This window comes from Leucoraja erinacea, chromosome 22, assembly GCF_028641065.1.
Source record: "Leucoraja erinacea ecotype New England chromosome 22, Leri_hhj_1, whole genome shotgun sequence".
Classification (NCBI taxonomy): Eukaryota; Metazoa; Chordata; class Chondrichthyes; order Rajiformes; family Rajidae; genus Leucoraja; species Leucoraja erinaceus.
Window position 1 is genome coordinate 34,461,661 of NC_073398.1, and position 25,620 is coordinate 34,487,280.

Here is a 25,620-nt window from a genome sequence, read left to right on the forward strand (position 1 = left end):
GCTTGATATTTCTGGGTATTGATGGGTGTCTGTGGGTATTGATGTCTGTTCCTGTCCACTGATGGGTGCTGCTTGGTGTGTCTGGACATTGATGAGTGCTGATGGGTGTCTCTGGAAACCAACGGCTGTTCTTGTTCAATGATGGGTGTTGCTTGGTGTATCTGGGCATTGATGGGTGCTGATGGGTGTCTGTGGGCATTCATGTTTGTTCCTGTCCACTGATGGGTGCTGCTTGGTGTATCTGGGCATTGATAGGTGTCTATGGGCATTGATGGGTGCTGCTTGGTGTATCTGGACAATGATGGGTGCTGATGGGAGTCTCTGGGCACTGGTCCTGTCTACTAATGGGTGTTGCTTGGTGTATCTGGGCATTGATGGGTGTCTGTGGGCATTGATGGGTACATTGATGGGTGTCTGTGGGCATTGATGGGTACTACTAGGTGTATCCGGACATTGATGGGTGCTGCTTGGTGTCAGTAGACATTGATGGGTGCCGATGGGTGTCTGTGGATATTGATGGGTGCTAATGGGTGTCTGTGGATATTGATGGGTGTCTGTAGACGTTGATGGGTGCTGCTTAGTGTATCCGGACATTGAAGGGTGCTGCTTGGTGTACCCGGACATTGATGGGTGCCTGTGGACATTGATGGGTGCTGCTGGGTGTATCCGGACATTGATGGGTGCTGGTTGGTGTCTGTAGACATTGATGGGTGGCTGTGGGCATTGATGGGTGTGGGCATTGATGGGTGGCTGTAGGCATTGATGGGTGGCTGTGGGCATTGATGGGTGGCTGTAGACATTGATGGGTGCTGCTAGGTGCTGCTTGCCCCCTCCCAGTGGCCAGCCCCCCGCCTCCCCCACCCCACCCCACCCCGGCGTGTACTCACAGAGCTCGGTGTGGCGGTGGCAGCCGCGGCCCAGCCGCTCCATGTATCGGCTCAACACGTCGGTGAGGATGTCGCAGGCCGTCAGCTGCACCGAGTCCCAGCCCAGCGCCTGGCAGATCTGCGCCACCGCCACCCGCAGCAACGCCCGCCCGTAGCCCTCACACATGCTGCTGCTGCCGCCGCCCAGGGCAGCCCAGCCCAGCCCGGCCCAGCCCGGCACGGGGAACCCCTTCAGCGCCGCCGGCTACAGCCCGGCCCCGGCCTCAGCCCCGGCTCCGGCTCCGGCTCCGGCCCGCTCCCTCAGCGACGCCGCCGCCGCCGCCATGTTGTCCCTCCTCCCCCAGCCAGGCGCCGCCAATCGAGCATCGCCCCGACCCGCCCCGACCCGCCGCCAACTGCCGCCCGCGGTCATCGATCACATCCGCATCGATTCAGGCGGCCTGGAGGACGGTTGCCTGGGAGACGGGGCCTAGGCCCCGGGCCCTCCTCCACCTCCACCTCCACCTCCACCTACACTACTAGAGACAAGAACTTTGCCTTCCATCACAGTGAGGAGGAGAGCCACAGTGACTGTGATGGATGTTTATGTGAATAGTGTTGGTGTGTGTTTTGGTTCTTTTATTGTATGGCTGCAGAAACTACATTTCGTTTGAACCTCCACCTCCTCCTACACTACTACTACCGGCACCAGCACCTGCACCTCCTCCTCCACCACCTCCTCCTCCACCACCTCCACGTCCTCCTCCACCCCTAGCGGCACCAGCACCTGCTCCACCTCCACCTCTACTACTAGTGGCACCTGCACCACCTCCTCTTCCTACACTACTAGCGACACCTCCACATCCACCTCCTCCTACACTACTAGAGACAAGAACTTTGCCTTCCATCACAGTGAGGAGGAGAGCCACTGTGACTGTGATGGATGTTTATGTACTAGCGATGGCCGCAGAAACTACCACATCCACCTCATGTGACGTTCCTGACCTAAAGGTACTACTAGCGTACTACACCTCCACCTCCACCTCCAACCTCCACCCACTCCTCCTACACTACTAGAGACAAGAACTTTGCCTTCCATCACAGTGAGGAGGAGAGCCACAGTGACTGTGATGGATGTTTATGTGAATAGTGTTGGTGTGTGTTTTGGTTCTTTTATTGTATGGCCGCAGAAACTACATTTCGTTTGAACCTCATGTGAGGTTCAAATGACAAATAAAGGTATTGTATTGTTGTACACTACTATCGGCACCGGCACCACCACCCCCCCTCCTCCTCCTCCACCACCTCCACTCCTCCTCTACTACTAGTGGCACCTCCTCCACCACTCCTCCACTTCCACCTCCACCACCTCCACCTCCTCCCTCCTCCACCTACACTACTAGCGACCTAGCTCCACACCTCCACATCCACCACCTCCTCCTACACTCCCAACCTACCTACCGGCACCTTCTCCACCACCACCTCCTCCTCCACCACCACCACCACCACCACCTCCACCACCACCTCCTCCACCTCCACCTCCTCCTCCCACCACCTTCTCCTCCCTCCACCTCCACCTCCACCACCTCCACCTCCTCCTCCTCCACCACCACCTCCACCTCCTCCACCACCACCTCCTCCTCCTCCACCACCTCCACGTCCTCCTCCACCTCCACTCCTAGCGGTACCAGCACCTGCTCCACCTCCACCATCACCAGGAGTTTCTTCCCAGAGGCCATTCGGACTGTAAACTCCTATCTCACCAGGGACTAACTTTACTGAACGTTTTTCCTTCCAATATTTAATATGTAAAAGAATATGTGTGTGTTTATGATTGTGTTTATAGTTTGTTTGGTTGTTTCTTTGTTTGTCTTTTTGCACAAAGTCCGCGAGCATTGCCACTTTTCATTTCCCTGCACATCTTGTATGTGTATGTGACGAATAAACTTGACTTGACCACTACCAGTACCAAAGATCTTTGATCAGTACCACCACCACCTCCTCTAGTGGCATCACCACCCCCATCACTACCAGTGGCACCACCTCCACCACTACCATAAGATCTTTGACCACTACTAGTGGCACCAACACCACCTCCAACACCAGCAAGGTGTGAAGGGGCTGTCCCACTTAGGAGACCTAATTGGCAAGTTTAGAAAAGTTTGAAAAAAAGACATGTTGAAGACCTCCTTCGACTATGTTGAAGACCAGCTTCTACTAGCTACGACTAACTTCTGGAAAATTGGACACCGAATAGTGGGAAGTGAAGACGACCTCCATCGACCTCCCATCGACTATGATGAAGACTACCTACGACTAACATGCCTACCTACTACGACTAAACCTATGAGTAAAATAAGTATTGACTTTTTCCATGGCGACCTTTTTTTACTCGCGGGCATTTTTTAACATATTGAAAAAGCCACTGCAACCTAGCTGAGGCCTCGAGTGCGCGGAGACCACTCGAGTATGAAGGAGAGTTACGAAGACCTCCTACAACCGACCTCGTGTCGACCATGCTGCAAACTCGCCAGAACTCACAGATTAGGTCGCCCAAATGGGACAGGCCGTTAAGACAAATGTTTCCACCGCCTTGTGGGAGAGAGCCTTGGATCAGAGGTCATAGCTTTGGAATTAAGGGATGCTCTTTTAGAAAGGAGGTGAGGAGGAACTTCTTTGGTCAGAGGGTGGTGAATCTGTGGAACTCATTGCCACAGACGGCTGTGGAGGCCAAATAGTGGATATTTTTAAGGCAGGGATAGACAAATTCTTGATTAGTCAAGTGTTATGGGGAGAAAGCAGGACAATGGGGTTAGGAGGTAGATCAGCAATGAAAGATGGCGGAGTAGTCTTGATGGGCCGAGTGACCTAATTCTACTCCTATAACTTATGACAATATACAGCGTGGAAACAGGCCCTTTCGGCCCAACTTCCCCACACTGGCCAACATCCCCCATCTACACCAGTCCCACCTGCCAGCGTTTGGCCCATATTTCTTGAACCTATTTTATCCATGTCATGTCAAGTCAAGTCAACTTTATTTGTCACATACATATACAAGATGTGATATAGTCCCAGCTTCAATTAACTCCCCTGGCAGTTCGTTCCATACACCAACACCCTTTGTGTGAAAAAGTTATCCCTCAGGCTCCTTTATCTTTTCCCCAATGTCCTCTGGTCCTCGATTCAGTGACCCACTGAGTCTCTCCAGCATTTTTGTTTACCTTCACATTTTATGTGGTAACTTGATTGCTATCTCAGTCAAAGGTGGGCGAGTTTGTGATATTTCCTCTTTTTGGGCGAAAAGGGTGGATTTTTTCAATAGTATGCATTTTTGTACATTTGTTTTTCTCATTGTTGATTCCTTTTTCCCCCCTTTCCACAATTTCCTTTCAACAATGCCTTGTTGCTGTAGGAAACCCAGGATTAACAATATGGTCTTCACGCACATTGTGAAGATGATAAATTCTTCAGGGTCTGGTCAAATGCATCCACGGACTTTGTGGGTGGCACAGTGGCGTAGCTGTAGAGTTCCTGCCTTACTGCACCAGGGACCTATGTTCGATCATGACTACAGGTGCCGTCTGTAAGGAGTTTGTATGTTCCACCTGTGACCGTGTGGGTTTTCTCCAGTTGCTCCAGCTTCTTCCTACATTCCCAAGCCGTGCAGGTTTGTAGGTTAATGGGAAACTAGGGGTAAAATAGTGTATGTAGACAAAAATGCTGGAGAAACTCAGCAGGTGAGGCAGCATCTATGGAGCGAAGGAATAGGTGACGTTTCGGGTCGAGACCCGAAACGTCACCTATTCCTTCGCTCCATAGATGCTGCCTCACCCGCTGAGATTCTCCAGCATTTTTGTCTACCTTCGATTTTTCCAGCATCTGCAGTTCTTTCTTAAAGATAACATAGCATACGGTTGATCATTAGTCAGCGCAGACTCGGTGGGCTAGTTTCCACGCTGCATCTCCAAACTTATCTAAAAGGTTGCGGGGGCCCTTGCAGAGATAGTTCAGTTTAGTTTATTGTCACATGTACCGAGGTACAGTGAAAAGCTTTTGTTGCAGATAGGGTGAGCAGGTTTAGTACCTGGGAGTCCACATCATAGAGGATCTGACATGGACAACACACACTGCCGCATTGGTGAGAAAGGCAAGGCAGCACCTTTACTACCTCAGTACTAAATTCAGAGGCTCTCTGAGGATCCTTCAGTGGTTCTACTCTGGGGCTGTGGAATGCATCTTGTCCAGTAACATCACAGTCTGGTTCAGGAACAGCTCTGCTCAGGACAGGAAGGCAGTGGCGATTGTGTGTGAGAGGGGAGTCGCAGTTATGGAGTGATACAGCACGGAAACTGGCCTTTCGGCTGAACTTCCCCACACCAGGCAACATGTCCCAGCTACACTAGTCCACCTGCCCGCGTTTGGCCCATATCCTTCCAATCCTGTCCTAGTCATGTCCTTGTGTACGGAGAAACTGCAGATGCTAGTTTAAACCATATATAGACACAAAATGCTGGAGTAACTAAGCGGGACAGGCAGCATCTCTGGAGAGAATGAATGGGTGACGTTTCGGGTCGAGATCCTTCAGACTGGTTAGGGATAAGGGAAGCGAGAGATATAGGTGATGATGTAGAGATAAAGAACCATGAATGAAAGATATGCAAAAAAGTAACGATGATAAAGAAAACAGGCCATTGTTGGCTGTTAGGTGAAAACGAGAAGTTAGTGTGACTTGGGTGGGACTCCAGCTTTTGTGTCTACCAACAGTATGAACGTTGATGTTTCGAATTTCAACTAACCCCTGCAATCTCTTGCTCCCCGTCCTCTCCCAGTCATCCTCTACTAGTTCCACTGTTTGTATCCTTATGTCTCTTCATTAAACATATTGAAACATATAAGATTGTTAAGGGCTTGGACACGCCAGAGGCAGGAAACATGTTCCCGATGTTGGGGGAGTTCAGAACCAGGCGCCACAGTTAAAGAATAAGGAGTAAACCATTTAGAATGGAGACAAGGAAACGTTTTATCACAGAGTGGTGATTCTGTGGAATTCTCTGCCTCAGAGGGTGGAGGCAGGTTCTCTGGATGCTTTCGAGAGCTAGATAGGGCTCTTAAAAATAGCGGAGTCAGGGGATATGGGGAGAAGGCAGGAACGGGGTACTGATTGGGGATGATCAGTCATGATCACATTAAATGGCAGTGCTTGCTCGAAGGGCCAAATGGCCTACTCCTGCACCTATTGTCTATTGCCTATTGTCTACACTAGAACCACCTGCCCGCGTTGGGCCCATATCCCTCCAAACATGTCCTATCCATGTGCCTGTCTAATTGTTTTGTACTCCTGCACATATTTATTGTCATCACCTCTTCCCCAGCCAACAATGGATCATTGTGGGCTCCACCCTTCCTTGGCCATCTGTTGCCGGCCCCGATTTGTTCGGGCCTTTTCCCACCTCCAGTTCCCTCCCCCCCCGCTTGCAGTCTGAAGGGTTCCGACCCGTAACGGCACCCATCCGTGTTCTCCAGAGATGCTGCCTGACCCGCTGAGTTACTCCAGCACTATCTATCTTCTAGTTGTTAGCTTTGTCTAAAAGCCACATTAATGGGCCTGTCCCACTTACCCAATTTTTTCGGGGACTGCAGGTTGCCGAAAATGTTCAACATGTTGAAAATCCAGCGGCAACCAGAACAAGGTACGACTCTTTGGGCGACTACTCACGACCATACAAGCTTCACCCCGTGACATGTCGCCAGGGAGTCGCCTGTATGGTTGTGAGTAGTCTTCTCATTCGCCCAAAGAGTCGTAGCGTCTTTCTGGTCGCCGCTGGAGTTTCAACACGTTGAAAATTTTCGGCGACCTGTAACGACCTATGACGGGTGCCGGCAGTCTCCGAAAAACTCGCGTAAGTGGGACAGGCCACATTAAAGATGTAGAAAAAACACAATACAAAAGGGGCCATTCACTGTGTAAGGTTTTTACTGCATTATAATTTACAAACTTTAGAGTTGCACTAAAGTAGTAGAAATTCCATATCATAATCTTCCAACAGGATCGTGCTTTTATCTGTTTCTTTCTGGGTCACCGTAGTTACCTGCAAAGTTAACACACAAACATTTTAGTACTAGTCCGAAAGACAATTTGTTCTTTCAATCTTCTAACTCTAACAATCCAAGCAGGTCATCAAGTTTTCACTTCAATATTGCTCAAAATAAATAAGCATTTATTTTGCACATCCAAAATGTGATCTACTTTTTGTGCCTAAGCACTCCCTAATTGCATTGCTAGATTACATTTGCACTAGTACTGTGATAGAGTATGTGTAAGAAGGAACTACAGATGCTGGAAAATCGAAGGTAGACAAAAATGCTGGAGAAACTCAACGGGTGAGGCAGCATCTATGGAGCGAAGGAAATAGGTGACCGGGTCTCGACCCAAAACATCGCCTAATCCTTTGCTCCATAGATGCTGCCTCACCCGTTGAGTTTCTCCAGCATTTTTGTCTACCTGTAATAGAGTATATTTGTTTCTATCTACAGCAACCTAAGTAACTAGAAGCAAAACAGAAAAGCAATTATACAGCCTGTTATACAGACTGTTATATGATTAACACAGCAGACTTTAAAGTCACTTCATTTTTGCACCTATACAAAAAATGTGCCAGCATTAAACCATTACCTCTATGGACCAAATATGTTGCTACGAACTTAAAAGCTCCTTGTAGTAATAGGAAGAAAATGAAATATAATGGTTGGTACAGCCGTTTATACAATGCAGCCATGACAGCAGCTAAATTAAGCTCAAAGCAGCAAAGGAAGGCAGATATTTTTAAATCCATATGTAAGGCCTTGCCGAAATTGCGGTGAAGATGCAGACAAAACAGCCAAAAAAATGATACAGAGAAACAAGGAACTGCAGATGCTTATTTGCAAAACAAAAAAAAAGTAACTCAGCGGGTCAGGCAGCATATGTGGGGAACATGGGTAGGTGACGTTTCAGAGTGCTGGAGTAACTCAGTGGGTCAGGCAGCATCTCTGGAGAACATGGATAGGTGATTTTTCGAGTGGGACCTTTCTTCAAACTTTAAACATAATATATACTTTCTATCACTTGCAATAATCACCCTTTCTTGACTGCATATTTTGTTGCGCTGCATTTCACTTCTCCACTTTCTACAGGGTGTGATTGATTTGGTGAGTCTGGTCTGCCACAGGAACAAGGAGGTCTAGGATGGGGTAGGGCGGGACCCAGGAGCAGTCAAGATAGGTACTAGAGCCTCAAGGGTGCTCACTCAAAACAGTGATACAGCGTGGAAACGGGCCCTTCGGCCCAACTTACCCACACCGACCAACATGCCCCATCTAAACTAGTCCCACCTGCCTGCTATTGGTCCATATAACTCTAAACCTATCCTATCCATGTACCTGTCTAAATGTTTCTTAAACATTGTGATAGTCCCTTGCCTCAACTACCTCCTCTGGCAGCTCGCTCCATACACCCACCACCCTTTGTGTAAAAAAAACCTCACCCCTCAGATTCCCATTAAATCTTTCCCCCCTCACCCTAAACCTATGTCCTCTGGTTCTCGATTCCCCAACTAGGGCAAAAGGCTCTGTGTGTTTACCCGATCTATTCCTCTCATGATTTTGTACACCTCGATAAGATCACTCATCCTCCTACGCTCCAAAGAAATAAAGTCCTAGCCTGCTCAACGTCTCCCCATAGCTCAGTCCCTCGAGTCATTGGATGAATCAGTCCACTGGCAGAGTTCTGATGATGGTGGGATAGAATAGAATAGTTTATTTATTGTCATTGCACTTGTAACCATGTACAACTAATTTAAAATCACAGCCAGTCAGTGCACATTCAAACATTTCTAAAAGCTAACGATACATACAAGTAAAATATTAAAAGAAAAACATCTAAAATAGCTATCACAAAAAATATGCGCATAAAAAGCTCAATCAATCCATTGTTCTGTTCATTTCACATGTACCACAGTCTCATAATAAGCTGAATCGCACTGCGTTCCTTGGAGCTACATTTAACTTTTATAGCTGGGGGTAAAAAAATGAAATGACAGTGTTCGAGCCTTGTCCTTGTAGATCTGTACAAACGTCTGCCTGACGTACAAATTTGAAATGAGTGAAAGGGGTGGGAAATGTCCTTTATGATACTCTTTTTTTGGTGCAGTGGGTGTCCAAATTGTTTAACACATGATAACTATTGAATCTAATTTAATTTCTAGCGTGTACAGTATAAAGAAAGTGATAAGCAAGGTAAAAACATCCTATAGCTGCAAACTAATGCCATACAAAGCTCAATCAATGAATTGTTAAGTTCAGTTAAAATAACAGGAGCTCATAATAAGCTGAATCGCACTGGCAAGAGCAAACCAATACTGAATATAAAAAAATGAAATGACAGCGAGCGGATTCAATTATTCGTACAAACAGGTGAAGATGTACAAATTTGAAATGAGGAAAGGAACTGCCTATGGATTGGTAAAATTTATTTGGAGTGAGGGCAAAAGAATTTCCACATGATAGATTTTGAAGACGGATTTCTAGCGCGCTCTCATAATTCTGTCTGGATCACCAGTTGCTGGAAAATCAATCGAGGAGTTTCCACGTTGAACACAATACTCACAGAGCAGCAGCTCCAGAGATGATCTCGATGAGCTCCTTGGTGATGACAGCCTGGCGAGTACGATTGTACGTCAACGTCAGCTTGTCGATAATCTCAGCTACAATAAACAAAATCATTCCTTACATTATTTCCTTTAAACATTCATCACATCTTTATAGAACATTTGGATCTCTGTCCGCTCACACTTAGCGGGGCAGCGGTAGAGCTGCTGCCTCACAGTGCCACAGACCCGGGTTCCACCCCGACTACGGGTGATGCCTGTACCGAGTTTGCTCCCACACTCCAAAGACCTTCGGGTTTGTAGGTTAATGGGCTTTGGTAAAATTGTAAATGGTCCCTAGTGTGTGTAGGATAGTGTTAGTGTGCGGGGATCGCTGGTCGGCATGGACTCGATTGGCCGAAAGACCTATTTTCACGCAGTATCTATAATCTAAACTTACAGTAACGTTATATTTTATTTTAGTTTGGAGATACAGCATGGAAACAGGCCCTTCGGCCCACACTGACCACCGATCACCCGTTCACAGTCGTGCTATGTTATCCCCACCTTTGCATCCACTCCCTACATATCGGGAACAATATGCAGAGGTCAATTGCCTGACAAATCTGCACATCTTTGGGATGTGGGAGGACACCAGAGCACCCAGAGGAAACCAAAGCTGTTACGGGGGAAAATGATTAGGTTTAGGTTTATTATTGTCACCTGTACCAAGGCACAGTGAATAGCTATGTTTTACATGCTATCCTATCAGATATAAATCAATACAATCATGTCACACATGTACAATAGATAGAGCAAAGGGGAAGATACGGAGCACAGAATACAGTTCTCAGCATTGTAGAGCATCAGTTCCATGCACAAAGTCCAATGTCCGCAACGGGGTGGAGGTGAATTGGACAGTGCCCTGGCTTGTGGATGGATCGTTCAGTACCCTGATAACAGAGGGGAAGAAGTTGATTCTGGGTCTCGTGCGTGTTTTCAGGCTGCCCGACGGGAGCAGGTAGAAGGAGGAATGACTTAGGGGGATAAGCCTTTGATTATGTTGGCTGCGTTGCTAATATCTGTAAGATCATTCACATTAACTTAACGTTTCCTTACAGGCATTCTTGCTGGCACTGTCCATGGCAGTCATCCTTGCACTTTGCTCGCTTGTAGTCGATTCCTTCAACCCAAAGTAAATGATGTTCACCAGAGAGAACTCCTGGTAGTTTCGGAGAACATCAGCATCAATGTCATCGTAAACACTCAAGTTCTCTGGAGATAAATTAAACTGTGGTTAATGGCAAGGTTGTTGCAAATGAGTAAGAATATAACAATGAATTATCTGAAAACAGGTAGGAAATCAGGCGGGCAGCACAGTAACTTACCAGAACCTGCAAGGGCATCGTAGGAGAACACGGGCTGCTCCTGAGTATTGTAGGAAATCACAGACCTGCAAACAGAGACGATAACTGTGGCAACATTCAAGGTACAAGCCACTAGTAGAGTTGCTGCCTCATAGCGCCAGGGACCCAGGTTCCATCCTGTCCTCGGACCCTGTCTGTGTGGAGTTTGCACAAGTTCCCTGTGACCGCATGGGATTCCTCCGGGTGCTCCCGTTTCCTCCCTCATCCCAAAAGACTCGCAGGTCTGTAGAGTAAATGGTCTCTAAATTGCCCTTAGTGTGTAGGCAGTGCATGAGAAAGTGGGATAACATAGAACTAGTGTGAACAGATGATCAAGAGTTGGTGTGGACTCGGTGAGCCGAAGGGCCTGTTTCTGTGCTGTATCTTTGAATTCAGTCATTGGCAATATTTAGACGAAGGTGGACAAAAATGCTGGAGAAACTCTCATCCCGAAACATCACCTATTCCTTCCCTTCATAGATGCTGCCTCACCCGCTGAGTTTCTCCAGCATTTCTGTCTACCTTCGATTTTTTTTCAGCATCTGCAGTTCCTTCTTAGGCAATATTTAGACGATTGCTCATCCAAGCCCATTGATGTCACCTACTCCTGAAAGCAGGAAAAGATTTTCCACGGCGGAGCTAAGAGCCATTTGGTGTTTTCTGAGTCAGTTTTAAAAGTAAGCAAGGTAAGAATCTGTAACTTCACCGTTTCATATCAATGCTGTCTCTTGGTATAAGTTGATGCATAGACTGGTTGTGGTATACATTATTTCTTTAAAAATTGGCTTTATGGATGAGAGAATTATCCTAGCACCACTGGCAATTTTTAATAAAGATGACTGTATTGGAAAATAAAATCATTAACAATGCCAACAGATAATGGAGCCAAGGAAATATAATCATGTTACAAAATATAAGCTGCTGGAGGAACTCAGCGGGTCGGGCAGCATCTGTGGATGCAATGGGGTAGCCGCATTCCGCATCGAGACCCTGCAACGTGGGGAAGAATATAATGGGGAGATTGCCAGTACATAGAGGTGGGGGCTAGAAAGTGAAAGGTGAATCTAGGTGAGGAGAGGTTGATCAGCAGATTTAACCCTGCTAATGGGAGAGTCTAGGACAAGAGGCCATCGCCTCTGAATAAAAGGATGTACCTTAAAGAAGGAGATGCAGATGAGGAGGAATTTCTTTAATCGGAGGGTGGTTAATCTGTGGAATTCATTGCCACAGAAGGCTGCGGAGGCCATGTTAATGGATATTTTTATGGCAGAGATCGATATATTCTTGATTAGTTCAGTTGTCAGGAGCTATGGGGGGGAAAACATGAGAATGGGGTTGAGAGGGAATGATAGATCAGCCAGGATTGCATAGTAGAGAAGACATGGGAGGAATGGCTCAATTCCGCTCCTATAACTTATGAACCAGTTGGGGAGACAAGCATGCAGGGACCGACAGAGGCTGGGAAGTGGTGAAAGTGTGTCGCTGTTAGGCACACAGAGGGGGAAATGAACTGGGCAATTTTTGGCAGGGGACATCATCAACAAGCAAGATTCATGTTTTGGTCATCATTTTGGACATGACAGCAATGAACAAGCAAAAAGCACAGAAACTTTAAAAGAGCATTGATTCATTCATTCGAAGCAACTTACTTGAATCTGTTGAATATTACAGCACCTTTATCAAACTCATAGCCCGAGTTCAGGAGCTCAGCGGCAATAAACGAGGCATCACCAAAGGTAGGTGGCTTCCGGCCCACTTCCTTGAACATCAATAGGATATTACTTCCATATTTTCTGAAATTTAAAACAAAAACCAAATCAGCTTGGATTTGTTCTAAAATTATATATTATATAAAATTAATTCCCAGAACTTTATAAAACTTGGTTTTATAATTTTTTTAAATTCTTCGGCTCATTTTTTATTGAAATCATATATGGCTGAACTAGATGTGGTATTGTATCTTACAAAAGTAGAAGTAATGACAATTTAAATTAGTCATAGTGTGCTGGAGTAACTCAGTGGGCCAGGCAGCATCTCTGGAGAACATGGATAGGCGATGTTTCACAGAGTGCTGGAGTAACTCAGCGGGTCAGGCAGCATCTCTGGAGAAACAGAATGGGTGAAGTTTCTTTTTTCCCCAGAGATACTGCCTGACCCACTGATTTACTCCAGCACCTTGTGTCTATCTTTGGTATAAACCAGCATCTGCAGTTCTTTGTTTCTACGATAACTCAATTTATTTTGTAAATAATTTTTGATCTCTCCAATGATTTTGCTCATAGCAAAAGGATTTGAGTGTAGGAGCAGGGAGGTTCTACTGCAGTTGTACAGGGTCTTGGTGAGACCACACCTGGAGTATTGCGTGCAGTTTTGAGTTGTGAATTTATGGAATTCCCTGCCACAGAGGGCAGTGGAGGCCAAGGCACTGGATGGATTTAAGAGAGTTAGATACTCTACGGACTAGTGGAGTCAAGGTATACGGGGAGAAGGCAGGCACGGGTTATTGATAGGCGATGATCAGCCATGATCACAATGCGGTGCTGGCTCGAAGGGCCGAATGGCCTCCTCCTGCACCTATTTTTTATGTTTCTATGTGCAGCATGGATATTGTGGGCCAATGGGCCTGTTCCTGTGCCGTTCCTGTTCACAATCCAAATGTATACCTCTCTGGGGATGCCTACCACACAAGGACTACAGTGGCGCAAGGCGCCAACTCATCACCTACTTCTCAAGGGCAATTAGAGATGGACAATTAATGAATGAATAAGTTTATTGGCCAAGTATTCACATACAAGGAATTTGCCTTGGTGCTCCACCCGCAAGTGACAGCATGACATACAGTGACAGTTAGGAATGACACATAAAACATTAATAACAAAACATTATCGACTAAAGTCTGTCTCAGCCTGTGACGCCCACATCCCTTGAGAAGGTGGATGTATAAAAATAAAAAAAATAAGGGGACTAGTCTGGCTTCGTATGAAAAAGCTGTGCTGAAGGTCCTGTACCTGTGCGGTATCACTCTGGTCAGAGGCAACATTAAGGAGTTGTCGCACAAGCACTGGAGAGTAAATATGCTGAAGGTATTCACATTTTGTTGCCATGTTTGATTGGAAAGCATGCAAAACGAGACTTTGTCATCGACAAGGTGGCACAGCGGTAAAGTAGCTGCCTTACAGCACCAGAGACCCAGGTTCGATCCCGGCTACAGGTGCTGTACAGAGTTTGTACATTGTCCCCGTGACTGCCGAAATGTTGGATTTCTCCCACACTCCAAAGACGTGAAGGGATGTAGGTTAATTGACTCGGTGTAAATGTAAATTGTCCGTAATTGTGTGTAGGATAGTGCTAGTGTGCAGGGATCGGTGGGCCGAAGGGCCTTGTTGCATCAGTAAACTAAACTAAAAAATGAAATAGCACCAGGAAATCAGCCAAAGTTGTGGTCAATTCCCCCCCCACACCCTTCCCTCCAGGGATTTATCTTTATGTGAAGCCATTATATATCTACCTGTGCAACAGTGCTCTCAGCTTGTCCCCAATCGTAGCAATCTTGACCTCTTTACCCGCAGAAGTCAATTGCTGCATTTGATTTCGTATGTTTTTAGCAACGTTGCTGTGGACTCCTCCACAGAGACCACGGTCAGAGGACACGCCAATAATTAGGTGCCGGGCTTGGTCTTCAGGAGCTTTAATTTCCGCCTTTTCATACAGGGCTTGGGAGGGAAAGAAAAAAAAGAAAGGCTGTCAAATTCTGGACTCTTCAATCGAATTTGGCTTGATTGCATTCCTGTATGGTACCATCTGATTTGACAGCACGCAAGAAAAATCTTGTCACTGTACCTCAGTACACTTTACAACGATAAACCTAAATCTAAACCAAGACAATCAATTGTTTGGAAAGCTAAGGAAATGTATTGAACAGGTCATTATCAAGGCTCACTGTTCTTCAACCTGCACCATGGGATCTTTGATGATCCCTTAAACATTAGAATACACAATACAGAGCTTATCATCTGTAGTTGGAAAGTTACTGGAGAGTGTTCTGAGGGATAGGTTATATAGGCATTTGGATGGGCAAGGGCTGAGTAGGGACAGTCAGCATGGTTTTGTACGTGGGAGGTCGTGTCTCACAAATCTGATTTTTTTTTAAAAAACATGACCAAAAAGGCTGATGAGGGCTGTAGATGTGTACATGGACTTCAGTAACAAGCTTCTGCATGGTAGGCTGCTCTGGAAGGTTAGACCGCATGGGATCCAAGGAGAAATAGCTGAATGGATAGCAAATTGGCTCCCTGGAAGGAAGCAGAGGGTGATGGTGGAAGGTTGCTTCTCGGACTGGAGGCCTGTAACTAGTGGTGTGCCTCAGGGTTCGGTGCTGGGCCTGTTACTGTTTGTCATGTACATCAATGATTTGGTTGAGAACATACAGGGCAAGATTAACAAGTTAGCTGATGATACAAAAGTGAGTGGTTTTGCAGATAGTGAAGATGGTTGTGAAAGATTGCAGCAGGATCTGGATCGATTGGCCAGGTGGGCTGAGGAATGGTTGATGGAATTTAATACAGAGGAGTGTGAGGTGTTGCATTTTGGGACGTCTAACAAGGGCAGGACCTACACAGTAAATGGTAGGCCTCTGCGTAGTGTTGTAGAGCAGAGGGATCTAGGAGTACAGGTGCATGGTTCAACGAAGGTCGAATCGCAGGTAGATAAAGTGGTTAAAAAGGCTTTTGGCACATTGGCTTTCATCAGTCAGAGTACTGAGTATAGAAGTTGGGAGGTCATGTTGCAGTTGTATAAGACATTGGTGAGACAGCGTTTAGAATATTGCATTCAGTTCTGGACACCATGTTATAGGAAAGATTTTGTTAAACTTGAAAGGGGTCAGAAAAGATTTATGTTGCCAGGACTAGAGGGTATGAGCTATAGGGAGAGGTTGAGCAGGCTGGGTCTCTATTCCTTGGAGCACAGGAGGATAAGGGGTAACCTTAAAGAGGTATACAAAATCATGAGAGGAATAGATCGGGTAGATGCACAATCTCTTGCCCAGAGTAGGGGAATCATGGACCAGAGGACATAGGTTCAAGGTGAAGGGGAAAAGATTTAATAGGAATCCGAGGGGTAACCTTTTTTCACACAAATGGTGATGGGTGTATGGAACACGCTGCCAGAGGAGGTAGTGACTATCCCACAGTCTGGGACTACCCCATTGTTTAAGAAACAGTTAAACAGGTACATAAGCAGGACAGGTTTGGAGGGATATGGACCAAGTGCAGGCCGGTGGGACTAGTGTAGCTTTGACACGTTGGCCAGTGTGGGCAAGTTGGGCCGAAGGGCCCGTTTCCACACTGTATCACTCCATGATTCTAAAAAAAAGACACAAAGTGCTGGAGGAACTCAGCGGGTCAGGCAGCATCCCTGGAAAACATGGATAAACGGCATTTCAGGTCGAGACCCCTCTTCAGGCTCAGCCAGAAGTGTCTTTCCTTGGTAAACCAGTATCTGTGGATCTTGTTTCCACAGACTACACAATAGGCAGGTCTTGGCAATGTCAATGAAAACTAATTGGTTGAAATGCTAGTTCTAGATTTTAGTGCCAAGCCTAGAAGAGGAAATCATAAATCCGCACAGCTACAATGAAGTATTTGTAAAAATGCATTCACATGCCATAAAACAGATAAATTATTGCTTACATTGAATAGCTTACTAAAATTAACACCCATTCTTAAGCAGAACATTTTTTTTTAAATCGCTAAACTGTCTGGAAGATTAATATAATTTGCTTTATTTATTTTTGTATTGTTGCTTTCAATGTTGTCCGATATAGCCCAAGCCACTTAGAATGATAAACCACCCACTGACTGGTCTCCCTGCAATGCCATGTTTCTTAACTATGTCCTTTAGAGATGGAAATCTGTTATTCTTTCTGTCCAACCTTTGTGTGCCTGACATTTAGTCGCCCTCTGAAACGGCGAAGCAAGCCATTCAGCTGTCATCACAACCTTCTCAAGGGTAATTAAGGATGGGCAGTAAATACTGGCTGTGCAAGCCGCAGCCACATCCAACTAGATAGCGATCTTTTCAATCATCTACTCATCTCACATTTGTGCCCCCGGTGCCTTGTTCAATCTTTGCAGCAGAATCCTTTTCTGGTCGCTGTCCTTGATGATGCCACTTACACGCTTCCTTTCAATTACTATTCCGTGATTGCATTGGGATAATTTCCCGGGTTTGATGTGAATGAAACTACTCTCCAAAAAACACCCTCGTCTATTTGGTTTGCCGGTTATCTGTTTGTACTTGCACACTCAATATCTATTAATCACACTCGTTAAATAACATCAAAATTAAACAACATCTGCAGATCACAAATTGAAATGCAAGAGAAGACATTGTGAAAAATGCAGTGACTATTTTCCAAATGCAGGCTGCATTGTGCAGCAAACACTGTTCATTCGTAGAGTGAGTCACTGTTCATAACATAGAACAGTACAGCATAAGACCAGGTCCTTCGGCCCACAATGTCTGTGCCATCTCTTTATCTATCTGCGCATAACCCATATCCCTCCATTCTCTACATATTCATGTGTCTATCTATAAGCTTCTTAAACAGCACTATCCTAACTGCCTCGACCACCACCCTCGGCAGCGCATTCCAGGCACTCACCGCCCTCTGAGTACAAAAAAAAGGTTACCCCGCACATCTTTGCCCCTCTCACCTGAAAGCAATACGCTGTGGTGTTCGATTTTTCCATCCTGCCTGTCTGACCGTCTACCCTACAAGCCTCTCATAATTTTTTTACACTACCTCGTACATATAAAAAAACACCAGCAATTGTACTGTTTAAGAAAGAACTGCAGATGCTGGAAAAATCGAAGGTAGACAAAAATGCTGGAGAAACTCAGCGGGTGAGGCAACATCTATGGAGCGAAGGAATAGGTGACGTTTCGGGTCGAGACCCTTCTTCACCTATTCCTTCGCTCCATAGATGCTGCCTCACCGGCTGAGTTTCTCCAGCATTTTTGTCTACCAGCAATTGTACTAACCACCACCTTGCATGTATGTGGATACGCTCAGCCAGAGGCAAATATTTTGCCATGGGATTACTCCCTGAAACCTCTGGTGTTCCAAATAAATGCTTAATCAGCTATCATTTACAGCCCAGACCATCACACAAACCAACCCCCCTCTCATCGACTCAATTTACACCACATGCTGCCTCGGCAAGGTCACCAGAATAATCAAAATCGGGTCTCACCCCAGTCACCCCCTCTTCTCCTTTCTCCCATTAGGCAAGAAGGATAGAAGAGTGAAAATGCACGCCTCCACATTCAGGGACAGTTTCTTCCCAACTGTTATCAGGCCATTCAACTATCCTCTCACCAACTGGAGAGTGGTCCTGACCTCCCATCTATCTCTTTGGAGACCCCCAGACGATCTTTAATCAGACGTCACCTTGTACTAGACACTATTTCCTTTATCATGTGCATGTCTTGATGTAATCATGTAGTCTTTCCGCTGACAGGTTAGCACACAACCAAAGTTTTCACTGTTCATATGTGACAATAAATTAAACTAGAATCTGAAACTTCCAGATTTTAGGAATAATAAATTAATACTTACTTCCAAATTAATGGAATTATTTAAGATATTAAATTGGCAAAACAACTTGTTTTGGCCAGAACAGCAAGAAGCATAAAATATACTAGATCAAGTTCAAGTTCACATTTATTATCTGATTTATTACTAATTAAGCCTGATGATCTATGTGCATCTTGTGTCCCACTGAACACCAGAGAGGTGGCACAAAAATAAATTAGGCTCAATTATATCAGCCACAAAGGCTGCAATTACCCATCCCACAACCTCCAAACCAAAATGAAAATCACCCACTGTTATCACCCACCCACTGGGGATCATGACAGAAGCCTTCTCGTGGCGATCCCTGGAAGCGCCGACGCGATGCGCCCTGTGGCGCGTCGGGCGCCAATTCTGTCAACATGTTGGACGACGACAGAAGCCAACAGCGAGCGACATCGTCTGACACACAAGTGAACGAACCCACCCACTGGCCACTATGATCATACCCAGAGCTCCTGTTCCATAAACTCTTGCTGGCTTCAGCTCCCTCTCAGCTCTTGCGTACTTTGCTGCAGCCACCATTTTCATGGACTGGGTGATCTTTTGGATGTTTTTGATGGACTTCAAGCGCCTGGTGACTGGAAAATGACAAAGAGATTATCAGGCACCATTTTATGTGGGGAAGCATCTTAACGAGAATGTATTTTACAACACCAATGCGATATTAATACTGTAACACCTGATCTTTCTTTTGAAGAATTTCGTAAGAAACTCATTTTTGGGTCACTCTTAATACATACGACGTCAGTGAAAATTTATTTTAGGTGACAATTTTGAAATCTGCAATAATTACACTACAGAACAAAGGAGGAGTTGGCGCAGGATACTTTGTAACTTTGTGTGTCAACTCTTTGTGTACCTTGGGTGAGTAAAACAAAGAATAACACTGTGACTTGTCACGTGTAACAATGAGGTATCATTCATTCATTCATTCATTCAAGTATGCAATACACTAATGTAGGCCCATAATCCTATTACTCCACATCAATCTCACTTTCAATCATATCCCGACACAACGTATTTGTTCTTCATGCATCAAGATATGCTCATCGACTTTTGGTAACCTTGCTTAAGGTGAACCAACAGCTGGAAGAGTTGCCGCCGCACGGCACCAGAGACCCGAGTTTGATCCTGACCACAGCTGCTGTCTGTACTGAGTTTGCATGTTCTCCCCGTCACTGCATGGGATTCGTCCGGGTGCTCCAAAGAAACGTGGGTTTGTAGGTTTATTGACCTTTGTAAATTGTCCCCAGTGTGCAGGGAGTGGATGCCAAAGTGGGATAACGTAGAACTAGTGTGAACGGGTGATCGATGGTCGAGGTGGACTCAGTGGGCCGAAGGGCCTGTTTCTATGCTATCTTTCAATCAATGAACCGTTCCATTAATATCCTCAGCTATATAGTAATATTGGAAAACAGCAACGATCAGTATAAGCAAAACATGAAACTCTGCAGATGCTGGAGAGACAACGACAGAAAATGCTGAAAAGTGGGGACAGTCGTTAACATTTCAGGACCTTTTGGTTGAGAAGGAAGGTCATCTATCTGAAATGTTAACTGCTTTGTTCTCCATTGATGTTGCCTGACCTGTAGTGTCCTGAATTTTATTGTTCCTGCATTTTATTGTTTTTAACTTTAACACAAAACCTACTTTTTTGTTTAGACACTATTGCGCTCAGTGGGAAGTGCCAATATGATGCACAATTTTACAGTCCACATTGCTCAACTTGCAAGATATATGCAGAAACCTATTGTTTAAACACCACAGGAGTTATCAAACCTATGAAAGCCACAAAATTATTATTATTTAGGTTCAAGATATTCATCTGCACCTTACTCAATAAATATAGAACAATGTTCTGTAGCAATAAAAAACAAAATGATACTTACTATCTTTCAGAGTTGCCATGTTTCGGACTTGACCCCTGTAACATAATCAGATGTAGATATTAGCGCAAAGCTCAAAATAAAACAATCCCGAGGATGGGTCTCGAATCAAAATGGTGATTGTCCATTTCCCCAACAGGAGCTTCCCAAGATGCTGAGTTCCTACAGCAGTTTGTTTATTGCTCCAGTCTAGCAACCTGCAGTATTTTATGACTCATCTCAGTCTTTCATTCAGCCCCACTGAAGCTTCAACCAGGTTTAAAAGGCAAAATATTCTAGAAAATCAGAAATAAAATTAAGAAATGCTTGGAGCAACATGAATGCAGAGAGAGCACAAAAAAAAGGCTGGATGAACTCAAAAGTTCAGAAGCCAGAAAGAATGACTTTCTTTCATCACAAAAGCTGCCTGACCTGCTGAGTATTTCCAGTATTCTGGATTTTACTCTAACATTACAACCTACATAGAAGTCATTCATTCCATAATGCCAGATAATATCTGTAGAAAAAGTACATATGCAGGCATATCTAAGAAGGGGTTTGGCCCAAAATGTTGCCTATTCCTTCGCTCCATAGATGCTGCCTCACCCGCTGAGTTTCTCCAGCATTTTTGTCTACCTTCGATTTTTCCAGCATCTGCAGTTCCTTCTTAAACATTAGAAATGGCTATACTTTTAAGGTGGACAAAGTGAATTGAATCAACGGAGAAGATGAACTCATGAAGATGTTGAGTGCCAGGACAAGTTCTGCCAAACAAATGAGCACTATGGTGGAGGGACACTGGTTGGGTCTCCATTTGTGAAAGAATTTGAGCGCTCTCAGATTCTCCTGCAGGGAATGGGACTGAGTATCTATGGTGATCAGCTCAGGCTGCTGACTATCCAACATCCACATATGGAATTGGCAGGATGGCCTACTCCTACACCTATTGTCTATTGATATGCTGTGTAAGAAAGAACTGCAGATGCTGGTTAAAATCAAAGGTAAGACACAAAATGCTGAAGTAACTCAGCGGGACAGGCAGCATCTCCGGAGAGAAGGAATGGGCGACTGAAGAAGTCTGAAGAAGGGCCTCGACCCAAAACGGCACCCATTCCTTCTCTCCAGAGATGCTGCCTGAGTTACTCCAGCACGTTGTGTCTCCCTTGGCAAGATATGCTGCTGTTTTGATTGTAAAAACAAAGAACCGCAGATGCTGGTTAATACACAAAAGGACACAAAGTGATCTCAACGGGTCAGGGAGCTTTTCTGAAGAACATGGGTGACGTTTGGGTCGAGTCTCTTCGTCAAACCCGTGGTCTTCAGAGAAGTTACTCCAGCACTTTGTGTCCTGTAGCTATTTTATGCAGCAAAGTAACACCTACACAAAATATTTTTAAAAAGTATAAATAGAAACATTTTTGTAGCAGCTCATCACTGATACCTGTTTTCAGCATTCATTCTCAAATGAGCATGTATGTAAACCAGATCACTTATTCCAATATCTATAAATAATCTTGGGGGTGAAAATAACATATGAAATAGAGTGATCATTGTTATCCATTATATTATTTCAAGGTGACCTCTAAAATGTTTGCAATTGTTTCAATGAACAAGTGTTCAAGTACCTTATTAGTGTGGGTCTCATCAGTGTGGGTCTCATCAGTGACAACGATGAATCGGCGTACAGGATGGAGGTGGAGCTGCTCACAGGTTGGTGCAATCCCACAACCTCATTCTTACGTGGGAAAAACTAGGATCTTTGACTTGTAACACCATACACCTCTGCACATCGACGGAGCTGATAGAAGGGTGCAGCATGAAGTCCTAGGACTCCATTCTGATGACCTGACGTCCACGGCCAACACCACAGCTCTGGTCAAGAGAGCCCAGCAGCGACTTCACCCCCTCCGAAGACTAGGAAAGCAGGCCTCCCCACCACAAACCTACGGACTTTTTACAGGGGGACTTGAGAGCACACTGACGGCATCACTTCCTGGTTCGGGAGCTTCAAGGCGTACGAACGTCACCAACTGGACAGGATAGTGAAGACTGCAAGCAGGATGATTGGTGCTCCACTCCCATTCCTGCTGGACATATACAAGAAGAGATGCATCAACAGAGCCATCTCCATCATCAAAGATTACCACCCATCGCATGACTTTTTCATACATCCTCCCATCAAAGATATTGCAAGAAAATCTCCTCAGCTTCTTACAGGCTATCGAGAAACCTGTTTTTTTGTTTCCTCTGTTGCGAACTTGTTAAATGAACTGCAAGTAAAAAAACACGGCTGTTGAATGTTATTGAATGTTTATAGAGGGTTAAATTGTTCATGACATGTATTTTAACTTTAATTGCTATTTATTTTGTAACGAAAACTGAATGGACACTGGTCGAGAAACGTTTTTTTTGTTTCCTCTGAGTATGCGAATACTCAGGAAATGACAATAAAGATTTACAATTACAATTACAATTATTCTGATACTGATCATTTTATCAAAAATAATTAGTGCCATACATTATCAAAGATATTAAGAAAATCATTCCTTACAACTGAACTGCAAAAAAACACTATCTATCAATGCACTTCAACATAAAACAATGTTTAGGGGATTAAAAAAAATGACATTGCAAGGTTTAAATCAGTTTCTCTACAAAGGCGCTTTAATATAAAGGCACATACAGCCATTACTGTATACTTCATACATTGATCCTATCAGTATTTCTTCCCTGTCCCAATTTGCCCCGAATGTGTTGCGTACTGGCCATTTGGGAAAGAGAATTAATACTCAAGCATTTGTCATCCTGAGACCAGGATTGGATAACAAGAAACAAAGAACTGCAGATGCTAGTTTTCCAAAAGAAAATACTCAAAATGCTGGAGTAACTCAGCAGGTCAGGTAGCATCTCTGGAGAACATGAATTGGTGACATTTGAGGTTGGGATCCTTCAGACTGGTGGGAGGCTAAGGAAAGCTGGAAGAGGTGGTAACCAGCTGCTTTCTTGGAAGAGCAGTATTGAACTGAGAATAGCTTTACACCAATCCATGGAAAAGGGACGAGAGTAGGCATGTGGGAAATAGAGGAAATCGAGTTGGTAGCTGCTTATCTATAGTATGATTTTACTGGATTATATGCAAAACAAACAATTTTACTATAGCTAGGCACATGTGACAATAAAACATCATCATCATCATCAGCCTCCCACTATGCAGAGGGGACGAGGCAGAAAATGTTGGAGTAATTCAGCGGGTCAGGCAGCATCACTGGCGAAAAGGAAAAGGTAAAGTTTTGGGTCGAGACCCTTCATCAGACCCTGGAGTCTGAAGGCTCTTGACCCGAAACAGCACCTATTCCTTTTCTCCAGAGATGCTACCTGACCCGCTGAGTTACACCAAAATTCTTCGGTGTAAACCAGCATATGCAGTCGCATCCTACACATGGCAGAGGGGATGCCACACTTTAGGCAATTTATCCCTCTGTGACTGTCCATACCAACCCTAATTAAAGAATGCTGCTGAGAGTCTCATTCTCTTTTGTACAAGGAGAGGTTGGTCGTGTATTGCTAGAATTTGATCATTTTAAAACAGATGTTTCTTCCAGCCATTGTTATTAATTTGACAGATTCTTGATTAGTACGGGTTCATGGGGAGAAGGCAGGAGAATGGGGTTGTTGAGAGGGAGAGATTGATCAGCCATGATTGCATGGCAGAGTAGATTCGATCGGCCTAAATCTGCACCTATAAATACATAGAAAATAGGTGCAGGAGTAGGCCATTCGGCCCTTCGAGCCAGCATCAGCATTCGATATGATCATGGCTGATCATCCAAAATCAGTTCCCCGTTCCGGCCTGTCCCCATATCCCTTGATACCTTTAGCCCTAAGAGCTAAATCTAACTCTCTCTGGAACATATCCAGTGAATTGGCCTCCAAATGCTTACTGTGGCAGAGAATTCCACAGGTTCACAACTCTCTGGGTGAAAAGGTTTTTCCTCATCTCAGTCCTAAATGGCCTACCCCTTATTCTTAAACTGTGAACCCTGGTTCTGGACTCCACCAACATCAGGATCATTTTTCCTGCCTCTAGCGTGTCCTATCCTCTAAGAATTATATAACTCATGAACATAACACGTTCCTTCAAAGCCCTCTCCTGCAGTGGATTATAAATCCCATTTGCAATTAATAGGACAAATGCCCTTAGAATAAAGGGGAGGTCAATTAAGATGAGAAAAAACTTTTTCACCCAGAGAGTTGTGAATTTATGGAATTCCCTGCCACAGAGGGCAGTGGAGGCCAAGTCACTGGATGGATTCAAGAGAGTTAGATAGAGCTATAGGGGCTAAAGGGATCAGGGGGTATGGAGAGAAGGCAGGTATAGGATACTGAGTTAGATGATCAGCCATGATCATATTGAAGGGTGGTGCAGGCTCGAAGGGCCGAATGGCCTTCCACCTGCACCTATTTTCTATGTTTCTATGTTAAGATGGGTTGCATTTGACATGTGGGTGACTGGGGGCGTGCACTGTGGGGCGGACTGCGTCCATATGGTTTTTGCTCCCACACAGTATGTGAATTTTAACATATTTCCATTGAACCACTAAACAGTGGCCCGGTTCTGCCCTGTGGTGAGGCCTAGCGGGTCCGGGGTCACCTCAGCCGCGCTCCCCCCGCAGCCCAGCAACGAGACAAAAAGCCGCGGTCCCCGTCTCTCTCCTCCCTTCACTCCCTCCCTCCCCCCCCCCCCCACCCACCCCGTCGCCGCCATTACCATTGGGGCACCAGAACCAGGACGCCCGTCCTCGCAAACATGGCGAATCCTCTTCCTCCACCACCGTCACCGTCGCCGACGCCGCTGAAGGTCAGCCCGCTGCCGGCCGCCTCCTCCTCCTATCCTCTCCTCCCTTCCCCTCCCCGCCGGCTCAGTGCACTCTGGGAACTGTAGTCCCCACACTGTCAGCCCGGCTTCACTCCAACACACGGCGGACTGCAACTCCCGCAAACCCCCGCGCCGAACACGTGACTACAACTCCCGCAACTGTCGATCACACGAACAGGTTCTGCGACTGCGACTCCACCCCCGCCTCGCCGCCGTGCACTCTGGGAGTTGTAGTCTCCACGTCTACATCCAGACTTCACTCGAATCGGACACGGAACTACAACTCCCACAACCCCCCGCTCCCCTTACGCCGATCACACGAACAGGTTCTGCGACTGCGA

The 25,620-nt window shown here is 45.5% G+C and overlaps 2 protein-coding genes across 3 annotated transcripts in view; both read right to left on the bottom strand.

Annotated features, from left to right (window-relative positions):
- Positions 1–1,219, bottom strand: part of taf3 (TAF3 RNA polymerase II, TATA box binding protein (TBP)-associated facto) — a 175,323-nt gene extending 174,104 nt beyond the window's left edge. The window contains exon 1 of the mRNA XM_055653432.1: positions 888–1,219. Within this exon, the coding sequence (XP_055509407.1) occupies positions 888–1,053 (166 nt within the window). The 5' untranslated portion in view covers positions 1,054–1,219. The remainder of the gene's footprint in view (positions 1–887) is intronic.
- A 5,606-nt stretch (positions 1,220–6,825) lies between these two features.
- On the bottom strand, positions 6,826–25,323 carry atp5f1c (ATP synthase F1 subunit gamma). Of its 2 annotated transcripts, XM_055653435.1 has the most exons (9): positions 25,172–25,323; positions 20,428–20,462; positions 18,985–19,116; positions 14,408–14,612; positions 12,549–12,692; positions 10,882–10,946; positions 10,613–10,768; positions 9,514–9,610; positions 6,826–6,958 (listed from the first exon to the last, which is right to left on the bottom strand). In XM_055653435.1, the coding sequence occupies exons 1-9, from the start codon at positions 25,210–25,212 to the stop codon at positions 6,955–6,957; spliced, it is 879 nt and encodes a 292-aa protein (XP_055509410.1). In that variant the 5' UTR covers positions 25,213–25,323; the 3' UTR covers positions 6,826–6,954. The 2 variants fall into 2 exon arrangements, with proteins under 2 accessions (XP_055509410.1, XP_055509411.1); XM_055653436.1 differs by lacking the exon at positions 6,826–6,958 and having other exon boundaries at positions 9,510–9,610.
- Between the last annotated feature and the right edge of the window lie 297 nt (positions 25,324–25,620).

Excerpts from the sequence above, each read along its gene's own strand:
- atp5f1c (XM_055653435.1), bottom strand. The coding sequence starts at position 25,212 with ATGTTTGCGAGGACGGGCGTCCTGGTTCTGGTGCCCCAATG. Across the intron at positions 14,613-18,984 it reads TTATGGAACAGGAGCTCTGG|CCCTGTATGAAAAGGCGGAA; the intron begins GTATGATCATAG and ends TTCCCTCCCAAG. Across the intron at positions 12,693-14,407 it reads CTGAGAGCACTGTTGCACAG|AAAATATGGAAGTAATATCC; the intron begins GTAGATATATAA and ends TTTAAATTTCAG.